The sequence below is a fragment of the Rhincodon typus genome, chromosome 19 (genome assembly GCF_021869965.1).
Source record: "Rhincodon typus isolate 14 chromosome 19, sRhiTyp1.1, whole genome shotgun sequence".
NCBI classification, from domain to species: Eukaryota; Metazoa; Chordata; class Chondrichthyes; order Orectolobiformes; family Rhincodontidae; genus Rhincodon; species Rhincodon typus.
The window spans coordinates 19,684,677-19,708,443 of record NC_063350.1 but is presented as its reverse complement, the minus strand read 5'-3'; the positions used below and the strand labels follow the sequence as shown (position 1 = coordinate 19,708,443).

General features: G+C 39.2%; 1 protein-coding gene across 5 annotated transcripts in view; it reads left to right on the top strand.

Annotated features, from left to right (window-relative positions):
• The window catches only part of LOC109934040 (disks large-associated protein 4-like), a 195,392-nt gene that overhangs the window by 156,116 nt on the left and 15,509 nt on the right, over positions 1–23,767 (top strand). For 2 of the 5 annotated variants that reach the window (XM_048608421.1, XM_020532899.2), the window contains 3 exons: positions 15,033–15,086; positions 20,571–20,941; positions 22,909–23,000. In XM_048608421.1, the coding sequence (XP_048464378.1) occupies positions 15,033–15,086; positions 20,571–20,941; positions 22,909–23,000 (517 nt within the window). Of the gene's footprint in view, positions 1–12,152; positions 12,236–15,032; positions 15,087–20,570; positions 20,942–22,908; positions 23,001–23,767 lie in introns of all 5 variants that reach the window. The other 3 variants (XM_048608422.1, XM_048608423.1, XM_048608424.1) reach the window with 2 other exon arrangements.

Genomic DNA, 23,767 nt, shown 5'->3' with positions numbered 1-23,767 from the left:
CTGTGTTCATCCAGCTCTACACCTTGTTATCAAAGAAAAAGTGTTGCCCATTTAAGACTGAAGAGAAACTTTTTCTGAGGGTTGTTGAAGGCAGTGAAAGCGGATTCTTTCAACATTTCTAAGGCAGAGATATATTTTTGATTAGAAAGAGACTCAAAGGTTGTTGGTGGTAGGCAGGAATGTGGAGTAATTAGATTAACCATGAACTTATTGAATGACAGGGCCAAGTGGTCTACTAATTAATTTGTTTGTATGTACTTTAAACTGTGGATGCCAGAAGTCTGAAATAAAAGCAAACTATCGGAAACTGTCAAGAATGGAGCAAGAAACAGTTGATATTTCAGGTTCACAATTGAATGTTTTGTGCCGAGTGAGTTCCAGTGGGTTACTGGACCTGTAACATTAACTCAGCAGGCCTGGCAGCATCTATGAGAGAAAGCAGTTTTTTTTCCAGCAATGTCTGTTTTCTCTTTTTTAAAACTGTTCAAGCAGGGTCCACATCCAAAACTTCATTTTCTCTGCATACACTAGTGACTGTGTGTTTCCAGTGTTTTATGCCTTTTTGTTTCCGTAAAATTTCCATGAAATGTGGTCTCTAGATTTTTTTTTAATCTGAAGTATATATCCCAAATCGAGAAACGCTGTCGCACAAATACTGCTCCTGTGTATCTTTTGGTTTGGACGATAATCAATTACATTCACACTGTTACTGTATACAGGTGGTCTTGACTTGAGAACACCTGACTAATGAACACTTGTACTTATGAACAGCTACTTTATATTGTTCAACATTGCATTCTGACTTGCATATATGGGCTTGCGAATATACTCAAGCAGAACCTGTATGCATACTGAGGACTACCTGTATTTAATATCTGTGGCAGCATGGTGGCTCAGTGGTTAGCACTGCTGCCTCACCGCGCCAGTGACCCGGGTATGATTCCATCCTCGGGCGACTGTCTGTGTGGAGTTTGCGCATTCTCCCCGTGTCTGCGTGGGTTTTCTCCAGGTGCTCCGGTTTCCTCCCACAGTCCAGAGATGTGCAGGTTAGGTGGATTGGCCATGCTAAATTGCCGATGGTGTTCAGGGATATGTAGATTAGGTGGGTTGTAGGGGGATGAGTCAGGATGGGACGCTCTGAGGGTCGGTGTGGACTTGTTGGGCCGAAGGGCCTGTTTCCACACTGTACGGATTCAGTGATCGATTCTATGATCTGAGTGTTGTGCCAGTCTGATTGTTGATATTTTTTACTTAAGCTGTTGCTGTCACATTTATTTACAAATCATATCTTACATGTTTTGATCACTGTAATTTGGGGATTTGGGAACCCAGTGTTTGGCACTGGGAAAACTGTTATCAGAATTACCTTTTGCTGGTATTTGCTAGACAAAAACCTCTGACCTATATGAGGTATTTGCTAGACCGAAACCTCTGTGCCCAATGTTACCTTTAGATCTTGTTTCTGTTAGCTTTTTCATTCATATTTAGTGTGTTTTAAAATAAAATTTTGTGTAATGTTCCATAAACTAGCAGCAATTTGAAATCTGAGTTATAGTGTCATTAAGCACAGAAATAGACTTTGTCCAACCAAAGTCCATGCCGACCATAATCCAAAATTAAACTAGTCTCACCTGTTTGCGCTTGGCCCCAATCCCTTCAAACATTTCTTCTCATATACTTACCTAAATGTTATATGAACATTGTAACTGCGCGCACATCCACCACTTCCTTTGGAAATTCATTCCACACATGAACCGCTGTGTAGAATAAAAATTGTCCCTCGTATCTTTTTTTAAATCTTTCTCCTCTTACCGTAAAAATGAGTTTTACTGCATTTATAAATGGTTTGAGTTCTGGTTAATGCTGACACCTGAAAGGCATGAATGATTTCTGGTGCTGTGTCCTGCTGCCCAATGTTTCATCCAATGTAGAATGGATGTAGTTACTCATAAGATTCATAAACATTGCTTGAATTGGCAAATAGGTATTTATGAAATTCTGAGCTTTAATCTGTTCTTTTGGCTTGATGGGTTAATTCAATACTTGATATGGTATTACGTTACAGACTAAAAGATAGCATGCTTCTCTAATTTGACAGAGATCAGGATGGAATTGTAAGCAGGCAGATGGGCCTCCTATAATTGGCCTCAATAGCTGATACATGTAGAAATAGCTGCGGTTTCCACTCATGGTTATTGCTTTTTAACTTTTGTGAGAGTAAACGTAGAGTTAGATGTCAGCTTGCAGGAAAGTTCAGATTATTTCTTAGCCAATATTTGGCCATTTAAATAACAAAATTAAAAAGAGCTTGATGGCCATTGGTAATAAATTTGAATGGATTTGTTGTGTTCTTATGGGTAGGGTTTATCTGGGCAACTTGGTACGTTAAGTCATTGCCAGTGTTGAAGCTGTACTGAAGTTGTTTTGTTGGAGTCACGTCATCTTCCTGAGCATAGAATGACAGTCTAGAAGATGACAGGACCAAGTAGCATTTCCTGTCTATTCGCTTTGGGAGCTTACTTTTAAGCAGCTTGCTTATGGTGAGGATGAATCCTTCATGTTTTTCATTTTATTGTTTTCAGTCTTATTTTCCAGTGACTTAGCATTCCCTATTTTTGTATCCTTTATGTTGAATTCCAGATTATGTATATATGAAAGAGAGATCTCCACATTGATTTCTGGGCAATACCACTATTTATAATCTCCAATGCAAAAGAAATATCCATTAACAATTTGTCTTTTCTGTTCTTTAACCAACATCTGAATAGTATTACTATATTTTCATTCTATCCTGTAGTCTAATTTTAGCAACATATTACCTTGGCAACATTTCATTGAGTTCCTTTTCAAAATCTTCAAACGTAGCATTCATGATCTTTCTTGTATCAAAAACTTTTCATTTTCTTATTAAATTCAGTTAGGATTGCTACATGTGATTTACTTTGCGAGATATACACATGAGGTGAGCATTATTTATCTACTTTTTTTTAAGTTTAGTGTTTTGTACCTAAATTTGATGACACATTACCGAAGACCAATGGTAACAGATTGTCATCTGAGTTGGTTTTAAATCTAAATTTCTTTTCAGTTCTAGATAACCATACAAGGGGGAAATAAAAAGTTTAAAACAAAAACAGAAATTGATTTCTGTTTTACTTTCTGATTTCCGGCATCTGCAGTTCTTTTGGTCTTTCATTTAGTAGAACGTTTTATGCTGATTGCTTTGATTTGATTGAAGAAAACTTGTGGTGGGATGGGGAGGCTCAAGTGATGCATAAGTGTCCACATGAACGAGTTGGGCTGAATGATTGTTTCCCTGTAATTTTTGGTGCAATGTTCGAAGAAAAAGTTTTAATTCCAGACATCAGATTGAAGTGACCAGATTATTAGATTGTAAATATTATATTTGTAATTAATAAATACAAGTTCAGAACCAAAATATTTTCAGGTTTGAAACCTCATTTTCTTTCCTATATATCTTCATTGAATGTTAAGCTTTATTCACCATTAGTTTAGGGAAGAAAATGCTGTTTTTGGGAGACCATTGTTCTTTTTTAAAGTGATTAGTTTTTGTATGAATGTCTTTCTTGGCGGTGTTAATGAACTGTGGTGAATTTAAAAAAGATCACAGCAGGGAAGAGACTTGAACAGATCCTCACAACAGCTTTACTGTAATTAAACGTAATAGTTTTAGAAGCCGAGATCCTTTCTCCTATCAGTTTTTATGATGAAATGGAAGTAACATTGAGTGAGTGGGCAAAGGTCTGGCAGATGGAATACAATGTAAATAAATGTGAAGTCATAAATTTTGGTAGGAGTAATAGTAAAAAGGATTATTACTTGAATGGTTAAAAGGTTGCAGCAGGCTGCTATGCAGAGGGACCTGGGTGTCCTTGTGCATGAATCGCAGAAGGTAGGTCTGCAGGTACAACAAGTAATTAGGAAGGCAAATGGAATTTTGTCCTTCATTGCTAAAGGGATTGAAATAAAAAGCAGAGAGGTTATGTTGCAGCTGTACAAGGTGCTGGTGAGGCCACACCTGGAGTACTGTGTGCAGTTTTGGTCTCCTTACTTGAGAAAGGATGTACTGGCACTGGAGGGGGTGCAAAGGAGGTTCACCAGGTTGATTCCGGAGTTGAGGGGGTTGGTTTATGAGGAGAGACTGAGTAGATTGGGATTATATTCATTGGAATTCAGAAGATTGAGGGGGGAATCTTGTAGAAACATATAAAATTATGAAGGGAATAGCTAAGATAGAAGTAGAGAGGATGTTTCCACTGGCAGGTGAAGCTAGGACAAGAGGGCATAGCCTCAAGATTAGAGGGAGCAGATTTAGGACTGAACTGAGAAGGAATTTCTTCACCCAGAGGGTTGTTAATCTGTGGAATTCCTTGCCCAGTGAAGTAGTTGACGCTACTTCAGTAAACGCTTTTTAAAAAAAAGTAGATTTTTTTTGAACAATAAAAGAATTAAGGGATACGGTGAGAACGCGGGTAAGTGGATCTGAGTCCACGAAAGGATCAGCCATGATCTTATTGAATGGCAGAGCAGGCTCGAAGGGCCAGACGGCCTACTCCTGCTCCTAGTTCTTGTGTTCTTGTGTAACCATTCTCAGTAAACATTTGAGGCTACAATGAAAATAAAACTCTGTGGCATAAATTGTATAAAAGTCCAGTACAAATCTAAAGCTAAAGTATTTTACTCATCATATACAGCACCTGAGATGGGGAGCTGTACTGAATGACTTGCAGTTGTCAGAACATATTTGTGCTACGGGTTGCCAATCTATGCTTCCACTGATTTCTCAAAACAGTTAAAGAAAGCTTTACCGCGGCTGGTTCACGAGACCGTTCATGAGACCATTCATTCAAGCAGCTTGACAGTCTCCTGGCAGTGTATACTATGCAATGTCAAACTCACAGGGTGTGTGACAGCCCCGTTTAGATCCATTCAACAGCCACAGCTACTTATCCCTTGCCCATTGCTCCACTTTACCACATTTCTCAGCTTTGACCCTCACAACACAGTAGTGCACACAGACTGAAGTTAGAACTAGCTTTTAACCCTGTTCGTGTGTATTTTTGAACAGAAAACACAAAAATGCCTCGCTCCAAACTGCTGTCTTTCTGCTTGTACAACTTTCATAGAATCATGAAATTCCTACAGTGTGGAAGCAGGTCATTCAATTGATTGCGTCTATACCGACCCTCCAAGGAGCATCCCCCCTCAGACTCATCTCCCTGTAATCCTGCATTTCAGCTAACCTACACATTGCTTGACACTATGGGTAATTTAGCATGGCCAATCCACCTAACTGTCTCATCTTTGGACTGTGGGAGGAAACCAGAGCACCGGGAGGAAACCAATGAAGACACTGTGATAATGTGCAAACTTCACACAGACAGTCGTCCAAGGATGAAATCAAATCTTAGTCCCTAGCGCTGTGAGGCAGCAGTGCTAACCACCATTTTAAATGAGCGAGTTTTGTCTAGTTTAACATTTAAGATCAAAACCATCCTTTCCAGTTCTAACATGGAAACCACACCTTCACAGCCAGTTGTAACCACCTCCTTAGCTAATGTCATGAGGTGAACCTGACTAGAGAAAAAGTTACAAAAGCTGGAAATCTTAAATGAAAGCATGCTGAACCTTGATGTATCTTAATGAAACAGTGTGAAACACTAACTCTTTCTCATCCTCTACAGGGATCCACTGAGTATTTTCTGTTTTTATTTCCGTCTATTTGCAACCTTAGCGTTGTACTCACACCTGAGCTATGATCCTGATGCCATATATTCTTCATCACAAAAAGTAGTTTCTTCTGCCTACAGCAATACCTCACAGTGCATCTATTACTGATGCTGTTGTGTCCTTTTACCACATTCAAAGGCAAGTGGCATATTGATAATGTCACTGGACTAGTAATGTAGAACACCAGGCTAATGACCTGTGGACATGTATGAATCCCTTTATGACAGATGGTGAAATGTGAATTCAATAAATATCTGGAATTGAAAGTTAGCCTAATGTCAACCACTGTTGATTGTTGTAAAAATTCATCTGGTTCACTGATGTCTTTTGAGGAAGGAAATCCGTTGTCGTTACCTGGTCTGGCCTACATGTGATTCCAATCCCATTGCAGTGTGGTTGACTCTTAACTGCCCTCTGAAGTGGCCACAGCCACTCAAGGACAATTAGGGATGGGCATTAAATTCCGGCCCAGCCAATGAGACTATCCACGTCCATGAACAAATGAGTCGTCCTTAGTTCATGTAAAAATTCTACTGCTTATGCTTTTCCTGTACCAAGTGTTACTCAATGCTTCCTTTCTCCTTGCTTATCTGTTTTGACATCTAGCCCCCCAACCCCCCCAATTTAACATTTTCATCCTATTTTTCAGTTCCTTAAAAGACTAACTACTTTCTGCGAAGCTCCCATCTTGTACAACTGGACTGTGTTAGAGTGCAGATTGTTTGTAACTGCTCATACATTTCCTATCAAGGTGTGCAGCCTTCTAAAATCTAAACTGAATTATAACCTTGCTGTGACTGTGAATGATTTTAATTCTTTTGTTTCTGTTGCTACACTCAAGTCCTGTGTGACGTCTGAATTATTGTGGCGTAATATCTCCTCGTTTGAGCTGAAAACTCTCTCTCTGGCTGCATGGTGACTTGTATACAAGTGCTGAAAGAGAATAGATTACTTTGCTATAAAAGGTTGCTCTTGGAGGCTTGTATGTTTTTAATATGTTGGAGAAAAGTCGCACCTAGTAGAGAGTTCAAATGTCATTGAGGGTTCAAACCTCATGCTAATGTATTTAAAAAAAAGTTACCAATAATGACTGCTGGTACACTATGTATTTAGTTCATTTTGTCTGTATGTACGTTTTATACAACAATGGTCTTGTACACTTGGTGCAACCTTACAATAACCTAGCAATTGTTTCATATCACTTGGGCAGTAATGTTCCGTTTCTGCAGAGACTGGGAGCAGCTATCACAAGGAATCCTATTCTTCCTTTTCATTGTCCTAACCTCAAGATAGGGGCTGTTCTTGGCTCTAAGTTTCTGTCTACTGGGTGATATATTTGTGACAACAAATAATGCAAAATATTAGAAAAACACGTTGGCTTTAAGGGGGACACAGTTGAGAGCATGCCCCGTTTGTCAAAATTGAAAGAAATTACAACTAAACGGCATTTAAAAAGGTCTGATGAATTCTTATTCCACATAGCTGTTTGTTCTAGAAATTCTGCCTGATCCATTGACTGTTTCCAGTGTTTTCTAATATTTTTGATTTCCAGTATTTTGCTTTCTCAGCATTTAAAGTAAAGCAAAATTAAGGAGGTTGGTTAAATGAAACGTATGATGTAGTGAGTGAAATCTACAACAGAAATATGTAAATAGCTGAAGGGTGTGGGTGTTGATGCAGATGAAAATAAAGGTACAAAAGTCGCAAAGTTAAACAGCTTCCAAAGGAGATTGACTCCATGAATGCATCCATTTTAAATGGAACCCAAATAGAAGGCTCCCACCACATGTGCCATTCCTTACCTTGTACGAGAATCATAGAATTTCTACAGTGTGGGAACAGACCCATCATCCCAACAAGTCCACACTGACCCTCAGAGCATCCCACCCAAACCCATCACCCTGCCCTTTCCCTGTGATCCACTTAATCTACACAGCCCTGAACAATATGGACAATTTAACAAGGCCAGTCCACCTAACCTGCACATCTTTGGACTGTGGGAGGAAACGGGAGCACCCGACAGAACCCCACACAGACACAGGGATAATGTGCAAACTCCACACAGGCAGTCGTGGGTGGAATCGAACCCGGGTCTCTGGCGCGGTGAGGCAGTAGTGCTAACGCTGAGCTACTGTGCCGCCTACCATCCATTCTAATCCAACCCACCAATTACCGGCATTCTACCTTAACGGTCAATTGGGAGCCTTCTTGAATGATAAACATTACCTCGAATGATAAACATTACCTCGAATTTGAGTATTCAAAGAATGTTCTAAGTAATTATTCAACTCCACAGCAATTTGTAAGTGGCTTCTACTGCAGTAATCATTGAGCCACCCTTTAGAAAGGAAGGCAACACCTACTATCGTTACTAGCTTTCTGTAGACATTTCAGAAGGTATTACACCACTTTTAATCTGTTTTTTTCCCCTGTAATGTTACAGTATTGGGAACTGACTGGAAATTCTGGGCACGTTGTGGCTTAACAGTAAAATCTATAAGGTATATTTTTTATCAGACATGCTCATTTGTACAATATGCATTTTTGCTCCCAAGGATGTTAGTTTATAGCCTCAGTAAAATGTATTTTTTTTTTGCACAACTGTCTGAAGTTTGACATGACTGTTATCTAGTTTTATTTGAATTTAAAGAATAACAAATTGTAAACAATATTGATGTGACCTTAATTTTCCATCAGGGATTTTTCCTTAATAGTTGGTGCTTGAACTTGATGTGAGTCATTAAAACAAAATCTTTTATTCAGAAATAAAATATTTAGAAAATGTGCATCTGTGTGTACTTTTGAATTTGACATAAATGATGTTCACTTTCTAATGAACGTCTTATATGTGGCAGGTGGTTTGGGGTGCTTTTGTGTATTTCTGTAAAATAAAATTTTATGCTTCACCCTTTCACTCATGTAAGACTTAGAATTGCAAGATCGGCATTGTTATTGTATGTCTCACCATACAAAAAAATTGTTCTATTTATGACTTATAGACTTAATTATTATAGATTGGTTTCAGAATTATTGAAATCTTGTTTACTTGCATTTGAATAAGATACAAAAATTGTGAAAATTTGCATTTTGTCCCCAGCTGTAGCCTTGTTTATAAAGTCTATCCAAAGGGTGATGAGCTTTTTTTATTGGAGCTCACCACAGTGCACCTTCAATTTTTGAATTTGAAACAATGAGATATAATCAGCGTCATCTTATCTTCCTGGTAGCACTCGCCCTTTCAAATCAGAGGGGGCTTGCATCCATAATCTAAACTGTCATTTCAGTTCATTGCTGAGGAACTTTTGCACTAACTTGGGAATGTTTTCTTTTAGATGAAACAGTAAATTGCTGCACCGTTTTCCCCATGTATGGATCCAAGGGCATCATTCAAAGAATAGTGGGGCAGTTCTTCTAATATCCTGGTCAAAAACTAGCCTCTTTTTTTAAAAAACATGGCTGTTTTCGGAACATTGCTGACATGGGTGGCGTGGTGGCTCAGTGGTTAGCACCGCTGCTTCACAACGCAAGGTACCTGGATTCATTTCCGGCTTCAGGTGACTGTGTGGAATTTGCATGTTCTCCCCTTGTCTATCTGGTTTCTGCCAGGTGCTCTGGTTTCCTCCCCCGGTCCAAAGATGTGCAGGGTAGGTGGAGTGACCATGCTAAATTGTCTGTGGTATCCAGGGATGTGTAGACTGGGTGGATTAGACATGGTAAATGTGGTTGTTAATGTGGGTTAATGGGGATAGGGTGCAGGAGCTGGGTCTAGGTGGGATGCACTTCGGAAGGTCAGTATTGGTGTGCAGAATGGCCTATTTCCATGCTGTAGGGATTCTGAGTCTGAGTCTGTTTCCAAAATTACAACACTAATTGCATTGCTATAAAGTGCTTAGGGATCTACTGAGGCTGTAAAAAGCACTGTATAAAATGCTTCTACAAGTAATAGCAGCTGGGAAGAAAACCATAAACCTGTAAGAAATACAGAATGCAGAGACTGTAAACTGTCTGACCATCGTGTTAGTATTTGCTCTAAAACTGACTAGGACTTGAAAGCTGATTGTATGTTTGAAATTGGTGTTTCAAAATCTGCTTAAAGTTATACATCGGTGTTTCGCATTGGGTTTCTAAAAAATTACCTTGATCCCAGAACTTTTGAGAGTGGATTTGGGGTGGGACGCACGGGGAGACTTGGGGTAATAAGGGCCACTTCTGATTGGAGGGAACTACTTGAACACAGGAAAACATTTACCTTTTCACCAAGGTTTCTAGCCAACAATCAGACCCCAAGAGTAGCTGGTTAGGCACAAGGATTTAAGAGGGCATGGAGCTGTTAGCAATCAGTCAGAGCTTCAAGGTAAGCATTGCTGTCTTGGAACTTGTGAACCTAAAATTTCAGCTCAGGACCACAGTGTGGTTTAGATTGTGACAAGTTTACTTTTGTTTGAGCCAAAGGTAACAACAGAGCATTTTTTCTTAACAGTGCTTTTTTAAAAATTCATTCATGGGATGTGGGCATCTCTGGCTAGGCCAGCACTTATTGCCCATCCCAGAGTGCAATTCGGAGTTAACCACATTGCTGTGGGCCTAGAGTCGCATGTAGGCCAGACCAGTAAGGATAGTATTTTCCTTCCCTAAAGGACATTAGTGAACCAGATGGGTTTTTCTCAACAATCGACGATGGTTTAGTGGTCATCATTAGACTCTTAATTCCAGATTTTTATTGACTTCAAAATCCACCATCTGCTGTGATGCGATTCGAACCCGGGTCCTCAGAACATTACCAGACTCATTGGTATAGCAGTCCAGTGATAAGACCACGAGGCTATTGCCTCCCGATCACTTCCCAAACTTTTCCCATCATTACTCTGTTCTTGTGTTCAACAGTGACCAAGACCCCAGGCCCATGAGCATGATGGTGGTGAGCAATGAAGAGAGTGGCCGGAGATAAAGTTACTGAATCCACAGGGTTTTTAAGTAAAAAGGATCTACCTTCCCATTAGGTTTTTTTAGGACAGCATTAAGCTTCCAAGATCATAGACTTAGGTCTCATCAATTATTAAATAAACAAGATTTAAAGAGGCCTTGCAGCTAAGGGTGCCTTTACTTTGAGGTCATTGATTAACCATGTTACTCAATTCCGAGTGTACAATAACGTGCTCCCTGGTTGGTTCCAGAATATTCTGCTCTAAGAAAGCACCTTAAAGACATTTTTGATCTTCATCCAAGCTACTGCTGCTAATTTGATTTTCTAGCTTGTATGTAAATTGAAGTCACTCATGATTCTTGCCATTCCTTTATCACAAGCACCCAATATTTCTTACATACCTTGATCTATATTTTGGTTATTGTTTTTGTACGCCTGTACGCCTCTCCCAGTCGTGACTTCTTTCCCCTATAATGGATTTTACATCCAGATCTCCTCAGCAAATTTAGTCACCTAACTATTGCACAAATGTTGTCCCTGATTAATAATACTCCCTCTCCACCTTTGCAGAACACTGACCAAAGGCACTTTGTTTATGTACTTAACACTTCAAAAACTGCACGTAGAATATGCCCTCCACCTTTGACTGGCTTCCAACTTTGTGCTGAAGATGGCAGACATGATGGACGATGATCCTTTGAACAAAAACAAAGTTGCCGGAAAAGCTCAGCAGGTCTGGCAGCATCTGTGAAGGAAAAAGCAGAGTTAACGTTTTGGGTCTGGTGACCCTACCTCTATTCTTTCGGTTCGATGATCCTTTGAATATGGAGGCTGGTGGGATGGGAGGCGAGGACGATGGGAATCCTATTGAGGTCCTGGGAGGGAGGATTCTCCTTCCCAGGGATGAGGACAGGAGTGTGTTGATCACAGATGTGGACTCTGGTGAGGATATTCTCCGTTGAGAAAAAAGTGCCATTGTGGCGGCCAGTAATAACTTGTGTTCCAATGCCCTTTTATATCCTTTCTTACAACTCCTTTCTTCTGACCCTATCCCATCTAATCCAATCTCTTGTACATTCACGTATCCTCTGACAGTCTGATCTTGGGACTTTGAATGCTCTGTGCTCTGTGAAGGACTCAGTTTTACCCCCTCATGACCCCACTTCAGTGAATTTCGGGCAGGGCATAACATTGAACTCTCCTTCTGTCACATCTGTGCCAGTCCTTTGGGCAGCAATCTGGATAAGAGGAAACCCATCTCCAGTACTCTGGCCTCTTACATGCTCTTAATCTTTTCACAGTGAACTGTCAGGATGATATCAGCGACCCCAAATTTCTCTGCTCCCGTCAGCTAAACTATCCTCTCTCCCTCTGAAATTACTACTTTCTATCCTCTCAGGTCTGAACCTCACTTTGTTATTAAATTAGTGATGATGTGATGCTTTTGTTATCTAACATGTAGCCCTCTATCATGCAGACACTGCGTTCCAATTCTCAGATACTCCTTCCCATCTGGACCACAAGCATCAAGTCATTGAAGTTGCTGACCTCGTCTCCTCTGTAAGTCGTTGGTATGCAGCTTCACACCTTACAGTTCCCCATCCTGAACTAATAGCCTGCTTCTATCTTCTTATACTTACTCTTCTATCCCACTTATTTCTATCCCCCCGTTTCACCAGCAGTTCCGAAGAAGAATTATTGTTAACTTTTGTGAAGAATTATTGGGAATCAGTAACATGTCTCTCTAAAGAAGTTGTCAAACGGGCTGAGTTTCTCCAGCACTTTGTTCTACTTCATATCTCCATCATCCGCAATGTTTTGCTTTTATTTAATATTGGTAGTTCTATCTGTTTATTATATTTTTAAATTCAGGAGGGCTGATGTGCTGAAGGATTGCTTGATTGTTTATATTATTTTTGCCTGATTTTTCCTTTCATCTCAGCCTTTGTCATTTGATCCTGCATGCTTGATCCTGTTGAAAGTTTCAACTAAGTAATTATCATCCTTATATGATCTCTGTTAATGGAGTTTGGTGCGTTTAATTGTTTGGAATGGTAATGCGATGGTAGGGGGATTTTGTGATTGTGCAGATAAATGTCTTCCTCACTTGAATGTGCTGGAGAGCCATCAACAGAAGGAACACTTTTTAACCCTCTCCCTAACAGCAGAGAGCTAAGTTTGATGTTGTTTGTTTGAATTTTAGGGAAGTCTTTGACAAGGTTCCGCATGGTAGACTAACTAATAAAGTTAGGTCACATGGGATTCAGGGTGCGCTTGCCAATTGGATACATAATTGGCTTAATGGCAAAGACAGAGTAATAGTCGAGGGTTGCTTTTCAGACTGGAGGCCTGTGACTAGCAGTGTTCTGCAGGGATCAGTTCTGGGTGCTTTTTTGTCACTTGTATAAATGATCTGGATGAGAATATAGAAGGCATGGTTAGTAAGTTTGTGGACGACACCAAAATTGGTGGCATAATTGACAGTGAAGAAGGTTTTCTAAGATTACAGAGGGATCTTGATCAAATTGATCCATGGGCTGAAAAATGACAGATGGAGTTTGTCTGGATAAATGTGAGGTATTGCATTTTGGTACAACAAACAAGGGTGTTGTTTATACAGTTAATGGTAGGACCTTGAATAGTGTTGTAGAACATAGGGACCTAAGGGTGCAGATACATAATTCTTTGAAGTTTGTGTCACATATAGACAGGGTGGTTAAAAACGCGTTTGGCATGCTTGCCTTCATTGCTCAGTCCTTTTGAGTATATGAGTTGGGCAGTCATGTTGAGGTTGCAGAACTTTGGTGAGGCCTCTTCTAGAATACCGTGTCCAATTCTGGTCGCCGAGTTATAGGAAGGATATTATCAAGCTGGAGAGGGTTCAGAAGAGATTTACTAGGATATTGTCAGGTATGGAAGGTTTGAGTTATAGGGAAAGGCTGGATAGGCTGGGACTTTTTTCACTGGAGCACAGCAGGTTAAGTAGTGACCTGATAGTTTATAATAGATAGATATAGATAGAGTTAATGGTAGTTGTCTTTTCCCTAGGATGGGGGAATTTCAGGAGTGGGGGGGCATGTTTTTGGTGTGAGAGGAGAGAGATTTAAAAAAGACATGAGGCAAATTTTTTACACAAAGGATGGTTCGAGTATGGAATGAACTTCCTGAGGAAGTGCTGGATGTAGGTACAATTACAACGTTTAAAAGATGTTTGGATAAGTACATGAATAGGAAAGGTTTGGAGGGATATGGGCCAGGAGCAGGCAGGTGGGGCTAGTTTAGTTTGGGATTACATTCAGCATGAACTAGTTGAACTGAAGGGTCTGTTTCAGTGCTGTATGACTCTATGACTGTATTACTCAAGTGTAGCGCTATTGCCATATGTAAATTGTGATCGCTTAATGGATCATAAATGAGTGATTGAGCCAGTGACTTGATCACATTCCTTGGTCATCGCATACATAGTCATGTGTGTATTTTTGTAAAATGTTAAGTGCCTTAATAAAGTGCCTTTGGGTAAGTGTTTTGATTTGGGAAGCATTTCTCCAATCAATAAATAAGGATGAGACAGATGTGCAGATGCCTACGGAAGCTGAAAATTATAAGACAAGCAGGTAAATCAGGAGCTCATAGTTAAACATTTTGGGTTTTAACAACCTGAAGATTTGTGCGATGATGGAAAGAAAAAGCATTGAGAATTTGAGCAGATTCCAACCACTATTACTAATTCCTGTACAGTTCCACATATAAGCGTATACTCCTCTGAAATTGAAATCCAGAGGATGGAACTAATCTGGGATAGTGGCACTGGTATATGAAGCTTCTTTAAGAGCGAACTGCACATATGAATAAATTGGTCAACACTGAAGTGTAGGATATGAGTTGTATGTTGCATAATATAGCTTTTTCTTATTGGAAAGAACAGTCTTACATCTGAGATTCAATTTACGAGTTCCAGTGCTAAAGTCTTCAAAACATCATCAAGCTCTGGCTTGTATCTAATGTGTGGTGTGGTGTGGAGTTGATTTTCTGCAGATAAAATTGGAAACCTTAAGTAGTCATAAAATAATGAATACAAATCAGATGAGTGTAGATTTGTTGTTGTCTGTCTGTCTCCACTGTGTTAAGCACAGACGTTTTAGTGTTTGGAATCTGTAATGCCGCAAAAATCAAGAGAGTGCTGCAGTCGAAACTGTGAAGGGATGTTCGTCTGCCTGTGAGGTTGACTGCATAATTTGCTACAGAGAACTTGAACCAGTGCTGATTTTTCATACCAGTCCCAGGAATAGTGGTGCACATTTCCAATTATTCCCACCCCTGGAAACAGCTGCCTAAAAAATTTTCATTTTGCACACAGATAAAAACCCGGCCACAAACTTTGTGTTGAAGAGGAACTATTCTGAGTCTACTGGTAAGATATGCTGTGTTTGTGATGTACGGTGTAATACGTACGAGAGCTTCAGAATCAACTTATTCTTGGCTGCAGGAATGCAGCAGATGCATTGTCTGATGTTTGGGCTTTTGAATGTTAAAAATGTGTTGCTTTTAATGAAAAGAAAACTAAATTCCTGTGTCCTTATTTGTCTCCACTACACTCTTTCCATTATACTTAACTGTCTCTTTCAATTTCTTTCAATTTACGCTATCTGTTTTTCTTTATTTCATTCTCTGTCTTTGCTGACCTTATTCAGGATGCCCTGTTTACACTGGAGCCTTTATGTCAGTGCAAACTGCGCCAAAAAAACGTTTCCAGTGTGAAATGGCTGTAACAGCACAGCTGTGGTGTAGCACTTAATTTTCAACCAGAATGTTGGCAATGTTGATATTTTCTCACTATAATACTGAAATAGCTGTTCAGTTGGCCCATGATGTATCTTGGAAACGTGCATTTACATCATGATACAGGCACATGATGCAAATTTTGTTTTCTGGGCAACTCTGTGCTTTGCATGTAACCTGTATTGTGCGTTGCACTGCTATGATGTGATGTTGAGGAAGTAGTTCTGCTTTATGCCTGGAGGAAATTGATACAATTTAATAAGTGCAGCTTCAGCAAGCAACGTGTATAATGGGTCAACCCTAAACATTTTCATAGCATTTCATTCCGTGTATTTTTGGACACAATTTAGTATAAAGTGTCATCTAACTTTCACTAGTTTCATTCTGCTTTCTGGTAAAATGAATATATCCTTGGGGAAAAGGGCACCGTTAAATACAGTTGAAGACAAAGCGTAAAGATTATTTGTCCTTTAACATTTCCAACCCAAAATATCCAAAAAGGTGACACTTCCATTGGAATGAGAGTATTTTCTAAAGTGTTTGGATGGGGGAAGTGTTAAAACTAGTCTGTCTGCTGCATCTATGTGCAAGTATACTATTTTTACTGAGTTTATGAAATGTGTGAATATATAACTGTTGTTTGTATGTAATTTGGCCTCAGTTCAACCGTTTCAATGGCAATAGACAACTAAGTGTGTGTATTTACTGTACTCGCAATAACTAACATCCTGAAATATGCTAAATGTTTACTAAAATTACTGGTTTCTATTGAGATTGCTATGTGTTCAGTAAAATGCAAATCACTGTTGCACATGCACTATATGTCATCGTGTGTTGGATTTTTATTTCATATTTATTGAATTTTATGGTGAAGTTATATTTTTAGTTTTAATATTTAATAATATTTGTTGAATATGTATTTGTTTACATACTGATGCAGATTGTGCCCCCTTAATCTGCCAATCTTGAAACTGGGACTATACTGGACCTTGAAAGGTTGTATCAGAGTCAAAGAAAAAGTAATTGTATGTCACTCAGTTTAGTACCATGGTTAGTGCCTGAAGTCCTGATGAAAGTATCCAAGTAATATATCCAAGTATATTCAAAGCAGGAAGATATTTTTTGGTACAATTGGATAAAAACCCCTTGATGAATGATTGCCCAGTTGGACACCAGAAACAGGATTCAGAGTATCAAAACTGAACTGAAAGGTGCAACAAAAAGTCATGAGTAAAGATCAAGGTACAGGAAACGCTGAAGTACTTTGGGTGGAGAGCTGGGAGTGCTGAGTTGGGGAGGTACAATCTGTACTGTTCTAACTGTTGCTGGAAATACTGTTGGTCATAAATTCAAAAATAAAGTTGTTGTTATTCCTGTCACCATCCAATTCAAGTCAGAAGAAATTTGTTCTTAAAAGTTGGAAAAACTTGCTATTTTCAGATTCAAGTTGAAATTTCAGGAATTATTGATATGTATAAGGTACATTTACTTAACAGCACAGTTAAATGTATACTTAAACGTAACTAAGTAGATGCCATTTATCATCCAACCAGCAATTAACAGAAATAGAAGTTAGCTTTTTGTATTATTTTCGTGTTTGTATTGAGTATTGTTACTCAAATGATGCTGGAGCAACTAAATTGGAACAGGGATAGACTTTTCAATTTCACCCCTGAATTGGATCATGGCTCCTGTGCGTGTTGACTGCTCTCCCTCCTTCCTACCCTTTGTCATGATCCCTATTTCTGATGACCTTGCCTAATAAATATATACAAATCTTTCTTGCAAATTTCAGTTAACATAGCATCTACAGCCTTTTGATAAATGATAATTCAATATTCCTATGATTCGTAGAGCAAAATACCTTCTGATTTCACTTCTCAATGGCCTAGTTCTATTTTAACATTATTCCCATGTTCTCTCTATCAGATAACAAGATTACAGATCAGACCTGCCTTTCTTTGTTTCAGTCAAGATTCCCAACTTACTTGACTCCTGGGTATAGGTTTAGCATTGGAGGAGTCTTGGGTAACTGAGTGAGTTTGGGAAGTTTTGGCTGGGTTTTTGTTTATTCATTCATGGGATGAGGACAGTTGAGAATCAACCACATTGTGGGTCTGGAGTTAAATGTCGGCCAGACCAGGTAAGGTTGGCAGTTTCATTCCCTAAAGGACATTTTCAGCTCAATTGGCTTGTCAGACCATTTTATCCTTTGACCTTTAGCTGCAGGAACCAGATTTATTGATAGTGTCCTGAACAGGAGGCAACAGTTCAATGCTGATTACCCTGATTAACTCTTGGCTGTGTGGGGAATTTCTGGAGGAAACAGTTTACTGAGGAGTTGCTGGAAATTTCACTCAAGCTGTGAAATGAGGAAACAAGGCATTAGATTAACATATATCTCTGGAAATTGTAGTCAGGTGCTCTGGCTGTTCATTTGGATTTAAAGCTACGATGGAATTGTTCCTTAATGAAAATATGTGAATTGAGTACTTCGATGAGGAGAGCAGATGGCCTGTTGGTATTATTACTAGACCTATTAATCCTGAGACCCAGGTAATGTTTGCATTCGGGTTCAAATCCTGTCATAAATATGAATTCAATCCCTGCCCCAAATAAGAATGTGGAATTGAGTCTGATGACGAAACTGTTGCTGATTGTTGTAAAAACAAATGCCTACATGTGACTCCAGAACAACAGCAATGTGGTTGTTTCCTACTGCTCTCTTGGCAATTAGGGATGGGCAACAAATACCCTTGTTTAGAGCAGCAGGGTGGCTTAGTGGTTAGCACTGCTGCCTCACAGCACCAGGGACTCCAGTTCGATTCCACCCTTGGGCGACTGTTTGTGTGAAGTTTGCATATTCTCCCCATCTTTATGGGTTTCCTTCGGGTGCTCCGGTTTCCTCCTACAGACCAAAGATGTGCAGATTAGGTGGATCGGCCAAGCTAAATTGCCCACAGTGGACAGGGATAGGGTAGAGGGTTGGGTCTGGGTGGGATGCTCTTCAGAGGTTTGGTGTGGACTTGATAGGCCAAATGGCCTGCTTCCATCCTGGGAGAGTTCTGTGATTCTATGAGGTCACGTAATTATAGCTTTGTTTATTATACATTGGTATAGATAGGATTATGGGTATAGATCAGGTATGCTTATAAATGCACCACTTAGAAAATATCTGTCGACATTAGCTATAAATACACCCATTATAAACTTGCCCATTTTGCTGAGACCTTTGAAATGGCCACCTGTTTCATTTTGGTCATTTATAATGGTTATAGCCCAGTTTCACTAATATTGATGTGCTGGTAAATACCCAAGTAATTATTTACACTTTTTATTATGTGTAGTCAACTATATGTGAAACTAATTAAATCAGTCCACTCGGACTTATCCCCTTTCTGTAATATGTCTTAAATGTGGTGGTGACCTTACTTCAGTGACAAGTTTTTATTCGTAATTAATTAAATTTAATAGACTCATTATGTGTGATTTGCAGCTACTGATTTAGTTACCTGTACTTTGTAGTACTTGAGATTTCTTACCTGACACTTCCAACAGGATTCTTCTCATTCTGCAAATCTTATGTTGATTTACATAAAGATCATTCTTCTAGGGATCAGTCAAATACAAAGCACTCCTTCACCCAGTGAGGTGTAGCTAATAATTAATGAATTTGCAAGAGGTCATATCCCTAGAATTGATACATTCTGTAAAACAAAGGCCTGTGTGTGAATTCATATGGCAGATACATTTTTAATGAACCAAGTGTGATTAAAGACAGACTTTAAATATGAAAACTGCCAGACAGGTGGTGATTTTTATTGCTGTATCTTTCATTCTTGATATATGTCGAGGTAGCTAATACTTCATGCGGGTTGTGCCTGATATATGATGAATAATTTGCTTTTAAAACCACAGTAACTTTATGTATTCTGAAAGCCTAATCTTGAGGTTTGAAGTTGCAGGAACAGGAGGAGGCAATTTAGCCATTTGAGCCAATTCTGCCAGTCAGCTGTTATCATGCTAGATCTGTTCCTCAGCTCTCTTGCATTTTTCCCATGAGTTACTTTTTTTTTAAAAAAGTATTTATTTCTGTCTTGAAAATTTAAATTGATTCACAGTCCACAGGTGGAGAGGGTTCCAGATACTTACTGCACATTGTGTGGTATAGGGCTCCTTGATTTCATTCTTAAATGGCCTAGTTCTATTTTTAAGATTGTTCTTATTTGTTCTGAATATTCCATCAATTTCTGTATCTATTCTATCAAGATCCTTATTTTTTTTTAAAAATCATCCCTAAACCTCTAAACTCCTAGGAGTACAAATCAAGTTATGCAACCTCTCACATAATTTAAGTCCTCGTAGGCCTGAGTTTATTTTGATGAATTAATGCACTTGCATGTACTGTTATATATTCCCTAAGGTTAAATGCCCAAAATTAAGCACAGTAATTGAGATGGGAACCTGACTAAATCTGTTTTAAAATAGAGTCAACACTTTCTCATTTTAGAATTCAGCTTCCACCATCTTTATTGAGACAAGGTTATCTTTCTTTAGTTTTCCTTTAAGCCTGTTATCTATTCCCAAATTATGCATGTGGATGCCCAAATCCTTTTGCTCCTTCACTGATCTTAGTCTCACCACGTTCAGTAAACATTTGTATTTGAACCAAAATGGGTGACCTCATTCAGTTCCACCTGCCACTCTTTTGCTTATTCATTTAACTTGCCTACGTTCCTTTGTAACTTCTTGTCGCCATCTAGACAGTTTGGTATACCTCCTGTTATGATGTAATCTACAAATTTGGATGTCCAACTCTTATCTAATTCAGCATATGAAAAACTGAGTCTCCATCTCTAAGGAAAGCCACTTGTCATAGTCCAAAGATAAATATTGTTCCCTTTCTGTTTCTGGCCTCCTGTCCATTACCAAACCGTTTGGTAAGGTTAACTCCAATTTGATTCACTTTGAGTATGATTCAAACTATGATGCCATATAAAAATGTAGAAATGAAACATGAAAACATGGAATTTTTCAGGAGGGGAAGTTACATATTATAAAATGAGAAAAAATTGTTAAATTTTCTGTTTTTTTTCCCTTCTTTTCTGCCCTCTAGTGTCATCGTGTATAACCACTTACAAGAAGACTCCTCCACCAGTTCCACCACGAACCACATCTAAACCATTTATTTCAGTTACAGTCCAGAGCAGCACAGAATCAGCACAAGACACATATCTCGACAATCAGGACCACAAGAGTGATTTAAACAGTCAGTCCGGTCTCAGCAATTCTTCAGATAGCTTGGATAGTGCCAGGGCTCTGAATACGACTAAAACGGGAAGTGTTGCTGCCCCGGTTCGTGAACAATTAGACAACCGAACCCAACACCGAAATGCTACTGTAGCAGCTGAGAAGGGACCACTCGTCACTGAGGAACCGAAGGTGGAAGTTCCTCCAAAAAGAAAGCTGTCTTCCATAGGGATACAGGTAATTTGTGCTACACGATTTTCAGGTTAAAATTGCATTACTTGATTGTTCAATTGGCTGGATTGAATGTCGTGTTAAAAATTTGATACTTCATTAAAAGGATGGCTAAATTCTTTCAGCTTTGGATTCTTTTATTTGATGGGTAACAATGGTGGTGGTTGGGGGGGAATTGTTTTTCAGTGGTGACTAAAGCCGTAATTGTTATGACACCGTTTTCATCAAGGACTGTCTTCTTTGGAATGCAGGCAAATAGTGTTTGGATTTAGTTGGCTATGTGCTACGCTGTCTTTATAAAAAGTGTAGCAACACAGCTACTTCAATAATGCAAAGCAGTTTTACAAATCCATCATTACAACTCAGCAGAATGACCATGAATGTTAAAATCTTATGATGTGGCATTCTTTATAGGTTTGATTTTATCCAAGGACACTAACCTCTTGACTAAAAGCTTCAAATAATTACTCGAAGTTAAATTTCAGCTTGTCCTGCACTGGGAATCCTGTTTTGTACTGCTACTTTAGGTCACAACATGAAGCTAATACAATATCAACAGTGCTAGTTTCTCAGTGATTTTAGCCAAAAGCATTGAGTCCTAACTGTATTCTAAGAACAGATTTGATTGTCTGATAGGATTGTCATAATTTAGGTTTCTGTAATTCAGTGATTTATTAGCAAAATATTTGCATGTTAATGCTTTCTGAAGATTGATAATTACTTTCCTTTGGGTAGCTGATAATGCCTTTCAAAAGTTAGCAATGGTTCTGCATTTCCAAGGTTTCCTGCATGCGTTTACTAGTACTTGCATAACTCCTTGAACTTATATGCTGTATATAGGCCTTATACATGCTGTTGTTTTGTTTGTTATTTGTAAAAATGACCTTTTTCATTGTTGGATCACCTAATGTTCTAAAATGTATTTCTGCTGCATTTCAAAAACAAAAGATCTGTCTAATTCTGTTATCTTTAGCACTGCTATTTTATCTTGCATTATTCCTTCTTTATTTGTATTATGCGATCTTTATTTGTGTGTTGCCCAAAGGGGAAACGTGGGTAGGCCATTTTCTAGCAGTTTTCCTCTTGGAGTCTAAGTAGTCTGTGACTTCTCAGTACTTCACTGCCCCCACCCCGCCCCGCTTCATTCTGAATCTTATTGCGCCTGTATGGGCTTGTTTGTTAAATGGCTATGTACCCCAAATTTTTCTCTCAGCAGCAGTTCATAGAATCTCCTACAGTGTGGAAACAAGGCCCTTCAGCCCAACAAGTCCACACCAACCCAACACAGCATCCCACCCAGACCCATCCCCCAACTCACCTAATCTACACATCCCTGAACGCTATAGGCTATTTAGCATGGCCAATCCACCTAACCCGCACATCTTTGGACTGCGGGAAGAAACTGGAGCACCCGGTGGAAACCCACGCAGACACTGGGAGAATGTGCAAACTCCACAAAGACAGTCACCCGAGGGTGGAATCGAAGCCGGGTCCCTGGCGCGGTGAGGCAGCAGTGCTAACCACTGAGCCACCATGCTTTTGTCATGTTGTTTGTTCTAGTGAAAATTTTGTAACTTAGATTTCACCTCTCCCTCAAACAGTTGTTCTTTTTGACTGCCCAAATACACATTTTTCCAAAACGTTCCAGCTTTCTAATTCTCTGCTTCCAGTATACAAGTTTGAGAGTGTGCTTTCTGTTGTTTGCAGTCTCTTTAAGGTACACATTGATTTGATTGGTACTGACTAGTGGTTAGCTGCATCGAGGTGACCTATCGGGTTAGCTGTTTTCTTAAGAGTACCAATATATTTGTTTCCCAATGTAAGATTTTTCAGTGGCTTATAAGATCAATTTAGTGTGGTCCCTTTAAAATCAATTTAATTGTTTTGATGTTTAGAACACAATTACAGGGAAAAAATGGAATAGACAGTTGTCAATTTCTGTTACTGACTTATAGAGGTTTCTTTCTTTTCAGGTTGACTGTTCCCAGAATTTGATTAAGGAACAAGATTCTCAAATTATCAACAAATTCCAGTCTATTGGAATACAAGTGGAAGACGAGTGGCGGTGAGTGAAATTAATTCAACTAAATGAATTGATTTGCATCTGTTTTCGAAAATGTTACCATTTCAGCGCACACCACTCCCTCTGCTATTAACCCACTCATGGGCCTCTCTACTTGCACTGCACCTCCCTGGAAATAATCAATGTTGTCATCCTTTTGATGAGCATTTTTTTTTCTGATTGTTCCCACTGACTTCTGGTATAGTGAAAGAAACTTTTTTTTTTAAATTTAGTACCTTTGATGTAATCAAACTTCCCAAAGGCATTGTAAGCAAAAGTGGAACACTGAGCACTGTAAAAGGATATAGGGTCAGATGAACCAAAGGTTGGTCAAAGAGACAGGCTTTAAGATTGTCCTCAAGGAGGAAACGGAAGTGGTGATGTGAAGAGAGGATATTCTAGGGGTTCAACTCTAGTCAGCTGAAAGTGCAGCTACTGGTGGCAGAGCAACTAAAATCAGAAATGTGCAATAAGCCAGAATTAGAGGAATGCAAATATCTGAGGGATATTGAACTGAAGAAGATTACAGAGATAGAGAAGGGTGGGACTGCAGAGGGATTTGAAAGCCAGTGTGGCAGTTTTTAAATCATCCTTTGACGGAGAATCAGTGTGGACAGTGAGCTCAGGGATGGAGTAAAGGAACTTGGACATCAGTTTTAGTGACCAAGATTACAGTGGGTAAAATTTGGGAGTCCAGCCAGAAGGGCACTGGAATATTCGACATCTAGAAGTAGCAAAGACATGGTTTATGGTTTTAGCAGCAAATTACT